This window comes from Lynx rufus, unplaced genomic scaffold (assembly GCF_022079265.1).
Source record: "Lynx rufus isolate CCGP_SWC_20201006 ecotype Redwood Valley unplaced genomic scaffold, mLynRuf1.p SCAF_5, whole genome shotgun sequence".
In the NCBI taxonomy this organism is placed as follows: domain Eukaryota; kingdom Metazoa; phylum Chordata; class Mammalia; order Carnivora; family Felidae; genus Lynx; species Lynx rufus.
The window spans coordinates 44,997,526-45,013,600 of record NW_025814867.1 but is presented as its reverse complement, the minus strand read 5'-3'; the positions used below and the strand labels follow the sequence as shown (position 1 = coordinate 45,013,600).

General features: G+C 34.3%; 1 protein-coding gene across 1 annotated transcript in view; it reads right to left on the bottom strand.

Annotated features, from left to right (window-relative positions):
- Window positions 1–1,082: 1,082 nt before the first annotated feature.
- TSC22D2 (TSC22 domain family member 2) overlaps window positions 1,083–16,075 on the bottom strand; it is a 47,554-nt gene continuing 32,561 nt past the window's right edge. The window contains exons 2-3 of the mRNA XM_047098898.1: window positions 3,787–3,838; window positions 1,083–2,799 (exon numbers count right to left, since the gene is read on the bottom strand). Coding sequence (XP_046954854.1) covers window positions 2,539–2,799; window positions 3,787–3,838 — 313 coding nt within the window. The 3' untranslated portion in view covers window positions 1,083–2,538. The remainder of the gene's footprint in view (window positions 2,800–3,786; window positions 3,839–16,075) is intronic.

The following is a 16,075-nucleotide window of genomic DNA, read 5'->3' as shown; positions in this document are numbered from 1 at the left end:
AAGTTTATTAATATTTAAGGCTCTTGATACATATTGTCAAATTACTTTCTAGAAGTACACAGGAAAGTTTGCCTTTCTACATTAGGTCCTGCTATTTAAAAGACAAATAACAATTCATTAAATATTAATTTGCATTTCTTAGGTTACTAGAGGCTGAAACTTTAGAAACTGCCATTTATTTCTTCTGTGAACTACCCATATTTTCTACTGTGGTGGTTTTTTTTTTTTAAATGCAAAAATAGTAATAATTGCTTTTAATTACCATTTTAAATTAACATTATCAATCATTTCCTTTGTGACTATTACTTTATGAAGTGTTTTTCTATCCCAAGAACCAAAATTTGTATTTTCACAAAAATCTCAACCTTTTCTAATACTGGTTTTTCTCTGCCAGTTTTAAATATCACACTTTTTTTGGACTTGAGGAGCACACCTGGTGAGCCTTGTGATTGACATTCCAACACGGAAGTTTCATTTCCTAACGCACTGGTGGTGACTCTACTTAGAATCTTGTTCCACACCTACAGGATTACTTCTCAAGCTTATGTCCTTAGTTCCTTAGTTTTTTCTCATATTATTCATTAACATTAAAATTTTGTTTATATTCAACAATGTATCGTCCAGCACAACTAGAACATAAAATATTTGGTAATCCTACATACACCCCAATTTTATGCATTTCCTTTGTGGCTAAATCTGATGAAGTTTTAATTTTAAATAGACAAAGAACAGTTATTTATCCTCTTTTAACAACGCAGAGAGCTAACTATTGGTTCCCATTAACTCCTGATTAGCTAGCTGGCTATAGACACACAGCATGTTAAGTTTTCTACAGGCACCTTTCTGAATTCAAGTAAAAGTTTTGGTAGACAAGGATTTCTTACTTAAAGGTCACTGACATAATATGAATCTTGAGTACAAATATTGCTCACCATTCTTGCATTCTTTAAATTATTTTACTTTGAAAATTTAAGAACTATCATTAAATCATTAAGAACACAGGTTTTCATTTAAGGAATATCTTGAACTGTGAAAATACAAATCTAATCAAATTAAATTTTGAACACATATAGAGCCAAATATTTCAACAAAACTGCAGTTTAATTTCAGAAAATGTGTTAAAATATATATTTATACATCAATTTCTGACATACACTTAATGTGTTAGTATACACAAAATGATGCTTTCTCTTGAAACTGTATTTATGAAATGTACATTTTAATTTAAATACTCAGTATACACTGCACTTAATCTGCATGTTGCATTTATTAAATACATTAAAATCTGCAATGTAACAAAACGTTTTCTGCATACGAAATTCAAAACACCATTTTAAATGAACAAAAGATGGCTCACTTCATTTTTTTTTTTTTTTTTTTTTTTACAACTAGTGTATGGGACACTAGCTCAGCTCCACCATACTACCTGTTCGTTCTTTTATTTGACATTGTTCACAGACTAGTACATATTACAATAAGAGTGCTGGATAAAAACATGAGGTACGAAAGTGGTTCAAAGATTATAGGTCATGCAGATCATGCTAGACAGCAAAGAAAATTGTGACCGAGAAAACACTAAATAAAAATACATAAAGAATGTGCATTATAAAAAAAAAACTCCATTACACAGCTTTGCTTCTTTGGTTACAAAGTAGGTTGAACAATTTCACAGCTTTTTATTCCCACCCGAAAAAAGAAAGTCATACGAAATGTCAAAAAGCAGAGGAATCGTGGCAATTTCTCTATTAGAAAGTAGAAACAAATGAACAAAGTTTTCTTCATCAAAATAGCCCAATTATTTATTATATCACAATAACTGGTGACTACCTGTACAGTTGCACTATGTTCTTCATACTTACACTATACAAAATTTACATTCAAGCTGGGTCTTTACTACTGAAAATAAATACCGAAGGTAAATTGCCATTAGTGTTAGAAATATGCCAGGATTCTTTTGTTCAATTATTGCCTAAACATTTTATCTATTAAATGCAATCCTGTCTTTCAAATCCTTTACTGATACTTATAATTATTCAAAAAAATTAAAAAAGTTCTGTGACATTGTTCATGTACATTATGAAAATAGCAGCCCTGTAATAAATAAAACACAAATAAATGAAAACTTACGTAGGCAAATGTTACTGATATTGAAAGAAAAGTGGCTCTTTAGATGAACTGTTATTTATAATGTGCGAGGAAGGCTCAGGGTAAATCCACGGGTAATAGGAAACATGGGAGAGCCACCAAAGCTCTGAAAAGACCCCACTCATGCGCACCAGGTAAAATGCAGACTCGGCTTGCTTTAATAAACCCCACCTATTATTCTCCTTGTGTACTGATGACATAAAACTGGACATCAACAGCGCTGCATGACATCTCAAAGAGAGGAAAAGCTCCTGTAGAATGATTGTCTAATACTGAAAAGGCCAAACACACAACCGAAGCATGGCTACTTGCTTTCGTATAAAGTGGAAAGAATACCAGTGGCACACAAGGATAGATTGCTTTCAGTTTTTTTCTTAATGAGGCAAGAAAGCTTTATGCTGAGGAGACATTCGGCTGCTGTGGAGGTTGCGTTGGCTGCGGAGGCTGTGCTATCACTGCTTGTTGTTGAGAAGTGCTACCAGGATTGGCCTGTTGGGCTGGGAGTTGGGATAATTGATCATTGTTTGAAAGAGATTTTAACAGTGCATTTTCTCGTTCAAGTAAAGAGTTTCTTTCAACTAATTCTTTTATTTGTTCCTTTAGAACTTCCACTTCTTCTCTTACTGCATACATCAAATGGCTTTTCACCAGATCCTGTGAAAAACAAAATTAGTAATGTCACAAAGAATATAAGGGAAAGGTGTTGCTATTTGGTTCTGGCCTACCTGGTGCCTTATAAACATGAGGCATTTTTATATTAGTTCTTTTGCTCTTGCTTTTAATGTTTCTACTGTATCTTGACTGGCCCTAAGGGAGGTAAGAGTGGAAAAAATCCAGTTTCCAACTAGGCAGCTAGCCCAGGATTTCTTTTCAAATTTTGGAGTGATTTCCAAAAATACTAGGCTCCTTAAATTGTCAATTATGAGCTTAGAATTAAAAAAAAAAAAAAAAAGTTTAAAATCACATGCTTAGATGTTAGACCAAGAGAACAAAGGATATTCAAGTGATATTTAACTAGTTCTAGCACTTCTTTAAGAGATAAGGTGCCTACGATTTCCAACTCTAAAATCTTAAAGAAAAACAGTTTGAGACTAATGGTCCTTATTTATAGTCTATAATTTTAATAAGCTTGAATCAAAATATTTTATATACAATATGAGCAGAATATCTTTAAGGGAATAAAAAAATTGATAGTAATAGCAGAAATCAGAAACAGATTCAACATGAACAGGTCTATTCATTAGAGATGAGTAAAACAGCATCTATAAATGGATGACAAAGGTTTCTAGCTGAAATTTTCATTTTAATATTCTTTTGTCAATAAACTATTTTTGATGCTGGAATATTTGAAGGCACATAATGCATTCTGATTATGTATGCCCCTTAAAATGGCCCTGATTTATCAGTGGTAATGCATGAAATGTGAGATGTTCAAATGGGAGAAATAGTAACTCCACTGGTATTTCTAGGCTAAAAATTCTCAATGTTTTTTTAGCAGTTTCAATTAAATGTCATTATATAAAAAATATACTTTGGTCATCTTGGTGTAAAGAATTTAGGTGTTTTTCAGAATTGATAAAAAACAACTGCCTCCTACAACAAACAACCTATAAAATGAGAGCACTATTAACTTTTACTTACCATTGCTTGTTCTATTTTGTTGTCAATGGCTACACCACCTCCCCCAGATGCACTGGAAAAAATTAGAATATTTCATTAAATTATTCTAAAAAATGTAACATCCTTTCCAACTCTTAAAATAATTAAAAACATTTGTTTTACTTAAAACCAAAAATAACTTAAAATAGCTTAAAAGTCTATTCTCAAAATTTCAGTACTCAGAGCTCTCATTTTGAAAATGAAGGATCTCAGTAAGTACAGGACTTCTAGAAATCCTTTGTAGTTCCAACATTTCTTATTTCCCTATGACATACATACACTACTTTAAAGCAACTCCCTATTCAGGAGTTAACTCAGTGAACTTTTAAAAGGATAAATTTTGAATGAGCACTACACTCTCCACATCTTTTAAACTTCATTTACTAACTATATATTCTAATTGACTTTCATGTGGAAATTCCAGTAGTCACTTACTGCATTAAAATTCAGATGATGACTTTTCTTCTAGAGATTTTAATTCTGGCTTAAAAATTTTCAGAACTGGCTTCTAAAGGGCCTTTGGGCTGGTTAACAGCGTTCTCAACATTCTGGCAAATCTACATACTTTGATTGTAGGTTACTGGCTGGTAAAAATCACCTACGAACGTATGTGGTTTAGACCAGTTTTTCCTGGAAATAATTTGAAGTAATCTAGCTGGTAAATATATCCCAAGGTCAACCTTAGCATTTGTATGATAATTACACAGAAGATTCAATAACTGTCCTCTTAACTAGTAAGAACAGTGAAGATCTATATCTTTTTCTTGGTATTTTTGTAAATTTTGAAGAACAGTCATTAGATTTTCATGTAAAGACAAATCTGACACTTTAATCTACTTTAACAATACAAAAAGAGATCTTTAAACAATTTTGATACAAAACTTTGCAAAATTACTCTTCATAAAGTATACCCTAAGAAAATTTAGATGCTAATATATTTGAACACTTTTATTTTAGATGATGTAGACCCTCAATGTTCTATCAGACTGAGGCGCAGAAATATCCCGTCTTATGTAGTGGTGCCTTTTATATTGCAATCCAAGTAGATATGGTTATAATTCTGGTTCTGCTACTCACTACCTATGTGACCATCAGCAAAATCAAGTATTTAACTTCCCTGGACCTCCTTCCTCATCTGTAAAATGAAGGGGTGCTTGTCAATGCCTCAGTGGACTTCCTACTTCTAAATCCTTGAAACTGAATCAGTACATGAAAACATTAAACTTGTTTATCTGAGCATTAACCACATTAATTATAGCATACTCTTTGACTTCTTGCTGCTGCTATTTCTAAGATGAAACAGGCTTTTGTAGACCCAATAACTAGAAACGATATATATAGATTGTTAATAAATAATTATACATGTTAGGCTTTAAATGCTTGTAGAGCTATGCAAAACACAGTATGGCTATATGTAACTATAAACGATAGAACAACTATATAAACCGTAAGGCTTCGGTGTAAAGTTCAGTTCAGAGACCACTTGGATATGGTCACCAAATACTGCCTACAATTTGCAAAGAAGACATTAGCATTACTTCTAGGCATTTAGATTAGAGTCTATCTGACCATCCTAGATTGTACTTTCTATATTTTTTATTTCTATGTCAAGGAAAAACTATATTAGTTTTAGTCAATTCTTGATGTGAATACATGCAAGCCTTTTAACACATCTGTTTTAAACAGAACAACTTCAATGCTAACTTTAACACCAGTTTTACATATTAACAAGCAAGCAAAACAAAAAATAAACCCTAACCCCTAAAAAGGGTTTATTACTTTTTTTTTATGATTAAAATAATATTAGTAAGTTTCCAAACCATTCCCTTAGGCTAAGGAATAATTATCATCCTATTCTTTGCTGATATAATAAACTCTAATCCTGACTCAGACCTCTTTTACAGCAATGGAGGAATAAGTCTGCAAAGTATAAATGGATACGAAGATATGTGTCCCTTAAAAGGTATTAATATCCCAATTTTGTTAAGCATTGTACTTAAACCAGAATTAAATCAGTCACAGACACAATTACTATCACTACAGCAATCTAGTTTGAAGGCTGTTTTTAAAGAATTCTATAACCTATGGCAGTGGTTCTTAAACTTTAGCACACACCAGTCATCCAGAGGACTTCTTAAAACAGACTGCTGGGCTTCACCTCAGTTACTGATTCAGAAGGTGTAGGGTGGAGCCCAGGAATCTGCATTTCTAACAAGTTTCCAGGCAATGCTGATTCTGCTACCTGACAGAACATACTTTGAGAACCATACTTTGAGAACCAATGGTTTACAAAGATGAAAGTCGTAAGAGAAAATAAAAAAACCTAATTCTATTTTTAAAACTTCATAACCTGAATACAAAACTTCTTACCCTTCATGACTTTGACCCCTGCCTTCTATGGTCTCCTTTCTTCTCACACTCCATCTGGCTGGCCAATTGTGTTATGTCTTACATAACTATTTACAGTCTGTGAAACATATGTTCTCTTAGGTTTCCATGGCTTTGCAGAACTGCTCCCCGAGCTGCAAATGCTCATGCCTCCAATTCATCTGGCTACCTTTTACTTGTTCCTTAAGATGCTCCAGTGCCACTTCTTCTGTAATGCCTTCTGATTTCCTAAGGCAGAACCAATTACTCCATCTCTCTTACGGTTCACCAATCTTCACAAACTTTTTGTACTGCATAACCAGGAAAGCAAAATAGTGAACTCCAGCTCCTCCACACACTCAGTGTGTGAATTCTGGGAAATTATTTAACCTTTCTAGAACTCAGGTTTTTTATCTAAAATAAGAATTATATACCTCAATTCATAAAACTCCTGTGAGGATTAAATGAGTTAAATAATACTGCCATTGTTAGCTCCTATCAGACTGAGTTCCTTCAGAGAGGTTCTTTATCTTTCACCTGTATGAAGAAGTAAACTCAGTGCTTGGCACATAGGAACTCAAGCGCATACTGAAAGAGTAAATAGGATAACAATTAGATTTGAAACAATTACCGGTTTATGTCAGAAAGCCATTAAAATATTTTGAGTTTGAATAAATCAGTAATTCTCAAAGTATGGTCACTGGACCAGCAATATCAGTATCATCTGGGAACTTGTTAGAAATGTAAACACTTGGGTCTACCCCAGACCTACTGAATTATATACTCTTGAGGTGGGACCCAGGAAATCTATTTTAAAAACTCCTCCAGATGACTGATAGAAACTAAAGATTTGAGACACTGATTTATAATAAGGATATCAACATGGCAGTCTTAAACAATCAAATAGGAGGGTATTCTATTTAAAAATCCCTGAACATGGTTTAAGACTATTATTTCAACGAGGGTTTTCAATGAGGGTCACAAGTTGTTTTCTACCATATTCAAAGTCAACATAGTGGTTTGGGCTTCACATTCTTAAAAAATGAAACTGATCAACAAAAGGAGAATGAAAAATTTTCCTTTATTTGCTTCCTTGACCTAATGTTAAAGTATTATGTCTTGTTTTCTTTTTTATAATTGCATTCACCACACTATAACTTGATGGTTAACCAGTTTCTGAACTTAAGTTACCAAGACTTTGTAACTATTCTGGTAAACTATAAGTGCTATAGAAAGGGATAATTTTTTTTTTTAATTTTTTATTTATTTATTTTTTCAACGTTTATTTATTTTTGGGACAGAGAGAGACAGAGCATGAACGGGGGAGGGGCAGAGAGAGAGGGAGACACAGAATCGGAAACAGGCTCCAGGCTCTGAGCCATCAGCCCAGAGCCTGACGCGGGGCTCGAACTCCCAGACCGCGAGATCGTGACCTGGCTGAAGTCGGACGCTTAACCGACTGCGCCACCCAGGCGCCCCGGGATAATTTTTAAAAAGAAACTTTGTTTGCTATGGGTCACTCTTTTAGAATAAAAACATATCATGATTAGTATTTACTAGAAGAATTAAAATTTGTGGGTATTGAGGAAATGGACATATAGACATATAAATAATAAAAATATCTTTTATAGGATGATTTTCCGCTAAAACTACAGCATCCCCCCCCCCAAAGAATCAAATGAGCTTGAATTTAGTTTTTTTTTTTTTTTTTTTTTTAAGATTTCATACATTTTTAAGTAATCCCCACACCCAACATGGGGCTCAAACTCACAACCGTGAGATCAAGAGTCACAAGCACTACCGACTGAGCCAGCCAGGAGCCCCTAAATTCAATGGTTAAGTAAATTACAATTATATTCACAGGAAAAATAAAACTCAATGTATCAAAGGTACAGCAAGACAGCCCGGTTCAAAGCTGTTCATTTTTAAATTCATCCCAATTGGCTCCCCACACCACAGCTTTTCTTCCCGGGCCTCCTTACTCTTATCACAGATTACTTGGCAACCTTACTGAGAAGAGGCCACATATGAACCTCTGGCTTTGCAAGTTCCCTACATTTTCATCTTTATTAAAAGGCTAACTGCCTCACTCACGCTCTCAGCTCAGTGACTGGACAAATCATCTCCAGTCTCTCCTCTCTAAAAATTAAAATCCATGAAGGCAAGGTTAGGCTAACTGGATCTCACTTTTTAAAAAACTCTTTATGAGAAATCAACTTTTTTCTTTGTCTTTACTAATGTGGACAGAGACATCATGGCTACTTGTTTAAAATAAAAACAGAGCAAATTTCTTCTCTTACATCTTGACTTCTTTGCTCTTTTTCTGTTCTCCCTTCAGCACAAATGCTAAATAACAGAGCAACAAGGTAGAGACAAAGAACACTTAAATGACTGCCCACTTTTGCAGGCACACATTAACTTTAGTGAGTCCTTACTGCCAAGCTTGAGAAACAATCTCATTTTACAGTTCAGGAAACTGAGGCCAAGTAATTTACTCAAAGATACAATGCTACAGACAGAACTGAAACTAGACAATGTCAAAACACATGCTTTTTCTACCTTGACAGTACGACGGTGTGAAAGGAATAAGCAACTATCTATTAACCTAAAAGAAATAACAGACTTATGTATATTATAAATGCTTTAACTATGTACCAAATGTCATTTGTGAAAGCATAAGCATGGATCCAAAGATTAAACTATGTGCATAATACTATATTTATCTTATCTAGCACATTCCTAAAAGAAGATGAGCTCTGAGAACAAGGGAGGTAACTTCTTGGAAAAGACTCAGTGATCTTTAGACAGCCAGTATAGCTTACCTATTTACCAAGAACTAAAATGCTCTTTTCCTCTGTTAGAAAGCTGAAGAGATCTTAAGCTCATATGTATCTATATGCAGAAAATTATTTCAAAAATTACCTTTTGCTAAAAGACCCTTCTAACTTTCTGTGTTGAGTCACAATCCCAATTAAAACTCCACTATAGGAATTCCCCAAACTGTAAAATCAAGTATTTTATAAGAACTTCTTTGATTGAGTTGGCAAATCTGATATACTCATGTTCAAGCCCCCTTACCCAAATAAGGTAATGATTCTTCATAAACTCCCAAGTAGAAGCTACAGTCTTTCTTAGAGGCTAGTCCTCAAGAATCATGTACTGTTTCCAGTAAATAATCTATAACCTTCACCCCCCCTCCCCTGCCAATAAGCTCTAAAATATCATCATTACTACTAAAATGGATTAATTCTAACCTGGGTAACATCTGACCTCTTTTCTAAGAAACAGGTATCTGTATTTTTTAGAAAGAAAACTATCAAATGCTGATTGCAAAAAATGTATCTAATGAATGTATGCTATGAAAGTTAAAAAAAATTCATCACTCTTCTATAGGAGGAATTTAAAAATATTTACAGCTTAACACTTAAGAGCAAATAACAATTCTCCTTCTGAAAAAGCCAAAATAAGTAAAATTCATGTAAACTTACTCTATGGCCAAATGCAAACTTCTGCAGTAAGGAATAAAACTATCAGACAAAGTTAACAGTAAATTAAGCTAAGAACTAAAAAATTTTATGTATTCTAATTAACTGACCGTAAGTTCTCTATCAATATAAAAACAAAAATCTATTTAATTTCACTATTAAGTTCACAAAAGGCCCGATGAAGATTTTTATTAATAACACAAAATAAGTGATTTTTGTGCATGATAAAAGCTATTTATTATTCATGCTAAACAAGCAGGTAAAATGACTACTCACAAAACTAAATGTTATTATTTTCTCAAGTAACCAGTCTTACAATGGTGCAAAAGTTTTTATCAAAGAACAGTTAAAAACTCAGTTAAATATTTATATAAAGGTATTTGTTTTTAGCATCTATGGAAACCAGTTATGTCCTTAGCATATTTTACATTCATCTAATTAACTTAAGGTCAAACTCCTGGCCAGAAATGAATATTTAAAGAGTAAAAAAGAATACATGCTGTGGATTGTACCAACGTCAATTTCTGGGCTTTGGATGCTATACTCATGCAAGATGTTACCATTGCAGGAGGGGGGCAAGGAGACAGGACACATACCACTGGGTGAAAGAGTACATGAGACCTCTCTGTCCTTTTTTTTGTTTTTTTGGCAGCCTCTTAGGAATCTATATTTATTTCAAAATAAAAGATACATGCACATGGTAAAAAATAAATTCATAAAATTCAAAAAGGTATGCAATTAATACAAAGTCTCTCTCCTACCTCAGACCCCCTTTGTCCAGTCAACCATACCATCTGTATACGGTCTTTAAAAAAGCCTATTTAGGAAGAACTTCTGTAATACTTTGGAGTGGGAGAGGCCTAACTAGATGCCTCAAAATATAGAAAAATAAAGAACTCTTTCAATACTTTCACTAAAATATAAAGTACTTCTACAAACCTGTAAGATTAGAATAGAATCCCAATTAGAAAAACTGGGTAGATTTCACAGGCACAGTTTAAAAGACATGAAAAAAACTCAAGATGTCATTCATAATAAAAATACAAATTAAAACTATAACATAATACCATTTCCCTAAACAGACTGGCAAACATATTAAAATTTAATACACTGTGAGTGAGGCGGTAGGAAATGGGTCTTCTCGTATAGTGATGTAAGTCATATACTGGCCCTTATAGAGAGCAATTTGCTTATATCACAATTTTATACACACACACACACACACACACACACACACACACACACACATTCTTACTCTATTTATTCTTTGAGTCACCCATCCTACATGTGGGAATTTATCCTATAGATATTTTTACATACATAGGAAATAATATATTTACAAGGCTACTCATTATCGCACTGTTTGTAACAGCAAGATTTCTAATTAACAACAGGGAATTAAGATCATGGTATAGCCATCATGGTAGAGTATTCAACTGAATACTACTGATCTATAAAAAAGACCCCATAAAGATGCTTTTCTGTGTACTCAGATGGGAACAACGTACCCTGGAGAACTTTAAAAGTAAAGGTGCAGATGTATGTATATGATCAGTTGTGTGAGGGGGATATAGATATAGATGTAGTATTTGCTTGTATGTGCATAAAGAAACTGGAAGTTTGTGCATACACACAAAGAAAGTGGTTATCTGTCTGGGAAGGCAGGCAGATGGGGGACAGAGATAGAAGATACTTTCATTGCACTTTGGAGAGTACTCAAAAACAAAACAAAGCAAAACAACAACACATTCCAAAATGAAAGTGACTCACAGAAGAGTTATTACCCTGTACAACGTGAACTCAAGACATGAACAAATGGCAGACAGGAAACAGAAAAGGGAGAAAGGACGGAAAGAGAGCCAACAACTCTACTTTCCTTATGAACCACTTCATTCCAGAAGATAGGTACTATGTTCAACATTCAAAATAACAATCAACATAAGTCATATTTGTGATTTGTAAAATTTACTTCTTTGGCTTACAATGAATTATAATCACTTAAAAATATCATGTAAATAATGTTTATAACTCCTAGTATAGTTATTTCTGTTCAAAGTGACTCTGGTAAGAAAAAAATAAGTCTGTGATAAACATTTTTTTGATATAATAGGCTACATAACTTTATATAATAAAAATGTTACTTTAAAAGTACATTCCAGAGAAGGCATAGATAAGAATAATGTAAACTTTACCTTCTTTTTCCAGATCTCTTTACACTTCCAACTAAGGATATCTTGGGGGAATTATTTTAGTATTAAGCATAAAAATTCTGATAACGTTTTCTTGTAAAGCCACTCCAACAAAACAATTTAAAAACTAACCAAACTAAAATTCTTTCTCTTAAAACACCTAAAATAGAAGATGTAAAAATTTAGTCTGGAAAAACTGGAGAGTAATACAAAAGTAAAACATGCACAGCAATTTTACCACTATAATCCAAATATTCCAAAAAAACTAAGAAAGTTTAATATTGTATTATTTCAAGTTAAATACTTAAATGTAAAATCATATCTACTTAAGATAAATGAGCTTATGCACTAGCTAGTTATTTTTTATCAGACTAACATTAGGCAAGGTTTGACAGGATGAAAAAGTTATTTTCTTCCTTTGAGTCAGACTGAAATAAAAAGGGTGTGAGAAAGGGGTAGGAGGAGGGTGGCATTTTCTCTAATGTTGGAGTGCTTACATTTACAGCAGGTTCTCTTGAAAGAGATTTCATTGGACTATTTACACAGCAGCAATAGGTTATCTGATGACAGCATAATCCATTAGTGCGAAGTGGCTTAAACCCAAATTAAAAATCTGACACTACAGTCCTGGTTACTTTAATTTACTTCCTGAAGACTGGGAAGCCAGTATATGACTGACAATTATCTAGACTGAGATATACATTGGCATGTAGGAGTAAAAAAGGAAAGAGAGATTAGAAAGGATTTCAAATGTTGCCAACTGATGTCTAGCCCAGAATACCTTACAAAAATAATGTGATTATACTGAAAGGGAGTAAAGTAGATATAGTCCTGTATATTCATTCTAGATATTCTAAAGCCATTCTTTTAGTTGCTAAGATAGAAGCTGATATTTGACCAACTTCTAAAAACATCAGAATTGGTGATTAAAGTAAACCTTAATTTAACAAAAGATCTGTTTTTCAGTGATCTGAAGGATGATCCTTCCTAGAAAGATAGAAAATTTAAACAGAAAAAGACAGAAAAACCAAAAAATTCGTTATGTGAACGAGGACATTAAAAACACCTAAGAGTGCAAATTACTTCAGCTGTGTTAGGAAAAGGATATGTTTAGCAACCATTTTGTAGTAAAAATCAATTCTCCTTTAAAAGGTTAACGATAGCATTCCTTCCCTTTGACTATGAACAAATAGCACTTTCAATACCTAAGGAAATTTTCATGGTGCAAGTGTATGAAAATGAACAAAACTGGAGAAAGAACATGATAGAAAAGAATGTCAAGGGAAATAAAAACAGTAACAACAAAAAAAAACCAACCAAAACACTCAATATTTGTGTTTCATTTCAGAGACCAACAAACATGCAGTGGACCTATTATAAAAACAATCTTTTTATATAGCTAAATACACCTAACGTTTCTAAAAGTAATTCAGAATTCTTCAGCAAGGACATAAAGATGGGTCAAACAAACAAAAAATCAGAACCAGCTTACTATTTCTAATGCTAACATTTACATTATTCCCTCCCATTCCAAATGCCTGCTCAACTTTTAAAGTGGATATCGAAAACTCCTGGAGACTCTCTGTGGTTTATTCTCACACTTTGCTCATACTGTTTCTCATTCTCTAAATACTTCTGTGGAAATTCTACCATTCTTTTATGGCTGTCAGCTCAAATATTTTCTTTTCTGTAAAGGCTAGTTTTCTAACCTTTCTAGAAGTAGTATAGTCAGTCATGTCCCACACTATCCTTATGGCTCTAACCATGTATCTACCATAGACTGTGTTCTAATAGCTCCCACCAGACAAAACTCTATGTGCTATACACAAAACCTACCATGGGCTGTCAGCCATCTACTAAAGAATGCTGTAGAAGCCTGAACTCACAAATTGTATAGTTGGAATTTGAGTCCTAAATATATCATTTACTACTTTACCTCTGGGGCCTCTTTCTTCAGTTCTAACATAAGATAGCTGTACTAGACCACCTCCAAAGCTATTTCCCATGTTTAACGGCAAAATTGACTATTCCCAAAAGTAGTCCTTGCCATCTAATGGACATGGTTAATGCTTCATTTTAGCTAAACTCAAAACAAACAATTTGGGAAACATTCTTTAATCTTGTTCCTCATTTTCAGTCTGAAACGAAACTTGCCATATCTTCTTGCTGGCTAATATCTAATTCATACATCTAGGTAATCCAAATTCCTTTAGAGCCAACAGAGCATAATCTTGAACAAACTTTGCCTCTAATTTCCTATGTAGCCAAATCTCAGTAACATTTATCTTTCTAGATGACACTTTTATAAAAAATGATAAATTCTCATGTCTCCTCTGCACACTGCCCAATGCTCAATGAACACTAGTTGGAAGATTATGAAGTTAGATGATGTCCACCAGTGGGAAGATCACTAGATATGGAATTAGCCCACACATGCTGCATCTTGGCCTCACCTCGGATTTGCTGTGTCCTGAGGCTAGTTACTCCCACTGGGCTTTCTCTGTCATTTAGTTTCAAAGGTTTTTATGGAACTTAGTGTAACCTTCACATCTGGGGTTTTTTGGTATGTGTGTGAGGTGGGGGTAACATGGATCTTAAAAAAAAAAAATAAAAGAACTAAGCCAGTAAGGAGGGGGGAGAAGAAATATCAGGATACTGCAAAATGCTTGGTCATAGGTATTAAGCAAGGAAAAAGTGAAACAGTTTTTACAATTGAAGCACAGAGGATCTATGAAAGATCAGAGGGATGATAAAAGAAAGAGATTCACCTATATAACAAAGAAAATGCCATGGATGGCTGCAGTTTCTTTAGCTTGGAAGCAAGTAGGAGTAGGGAGATGGTTAATGTGTCATAGGAAGATGGCTAGATTTTAGAGGGCAGGGGCCAGGGAGTGAGTAAAAGAAGAACCTGAGAATAAAGGTGAGAAAAAGAGAAATTTAAGTTTCACTTGGGACTGTTGAATTTTGAGACCTCTGGGATATAGATTCTGGTGGAGAAATATAGAAAGAACGTTGGTGGAAATAGGTATCTAGAACTGTAGAGTAATCTCTGGCCTAGAAGTCTAGATTTGAGAGTTTTTGGAATGTGGTAGGTGGCACAAAACCGTGAGAGGTGAGCTTGCTTATTAAACACTGAAAAGACAAATGGGGCCAAAACAATGGAGAACACTAAGATGAAGAGTTAATGGAAGATGAGCTTGGGAAGAAACTACCCTTCTTCGGAAAGCTAACTATTTCTTTCATTGAATTGAAAGGCCTCACAGTTGCCTTTTTTCCATCTCCAGCATTCTATATACTATTATTTTTTAAAAAGTAAACAATTCTTCCTGAAGCACCTGGGTGGCCCAGTTGGTTAAGTGTCTGACTTTTGATTTTGGCTTAGATCATGATCTCACTGTTGTGAGATCCAGCCCTAAGTTGGGCTCCACAATGGGCGTGAAGCCTGCTTGAAATTCTCTCTCTCCCTCTCCATCTGTCCCTCCCCTGCTTGTGCAACAAACACATGCACGCATATGCGTGCTCTCTCTCTCAAAAAATAACAGATCTTCTTGAAAAAATCCTCTCAATCTCATTTTCTCAATGAGGCCTAACCAAATGAGTTAATCCCCCTGAATTAACTCATGAAAATGAGACAATCCCCCTGAATACGAAACGCCAAATACCAGTGAAGAGCAACAGAGATACTTTTGTTTATCCAAAGCTAATCTTTTCACTTATGCCCAATCTTTTTTTTTTTTAATTTTTTTTTTTCAATGTTTATTTATTTTTGGGACAGAGAGAGACAGAGCATGAACGGGGGAGGGGCAGAGAGAGAGGGAGACACAGAATCAGAAACAGGCTCCAGGCTCCGAGCCATCAGCCCAGAGCCTGACGCGGGGCTCGAACTCACGGACCGCGAGATCGTGACCTGGCTGAAGTCGGACGCTTAACCGACTGCGCCACCCAGGCGCCCCTCACTTATGCCCAATCTTAAAGATACAGAGATGTTATCTATAAAAGCTTTTTAGAAAAAGCATACATAATTGTATGGACAACATACTTGACAAAGTAAAATTCTATCACGCTAGCCCTGAGGATTTTCTGATCAAAACTAGCTTGTGTTTTTAGGTTATTAACTAGTCTTTCTTCGCCACCTTATGTCTCTTCCTAATCTGTCCCAAAGTCCAGGGATAGTAATAAATGAAATGAAGGTTACCAATGCACTGTTTCAAAATAGGGATAAACCCAGAA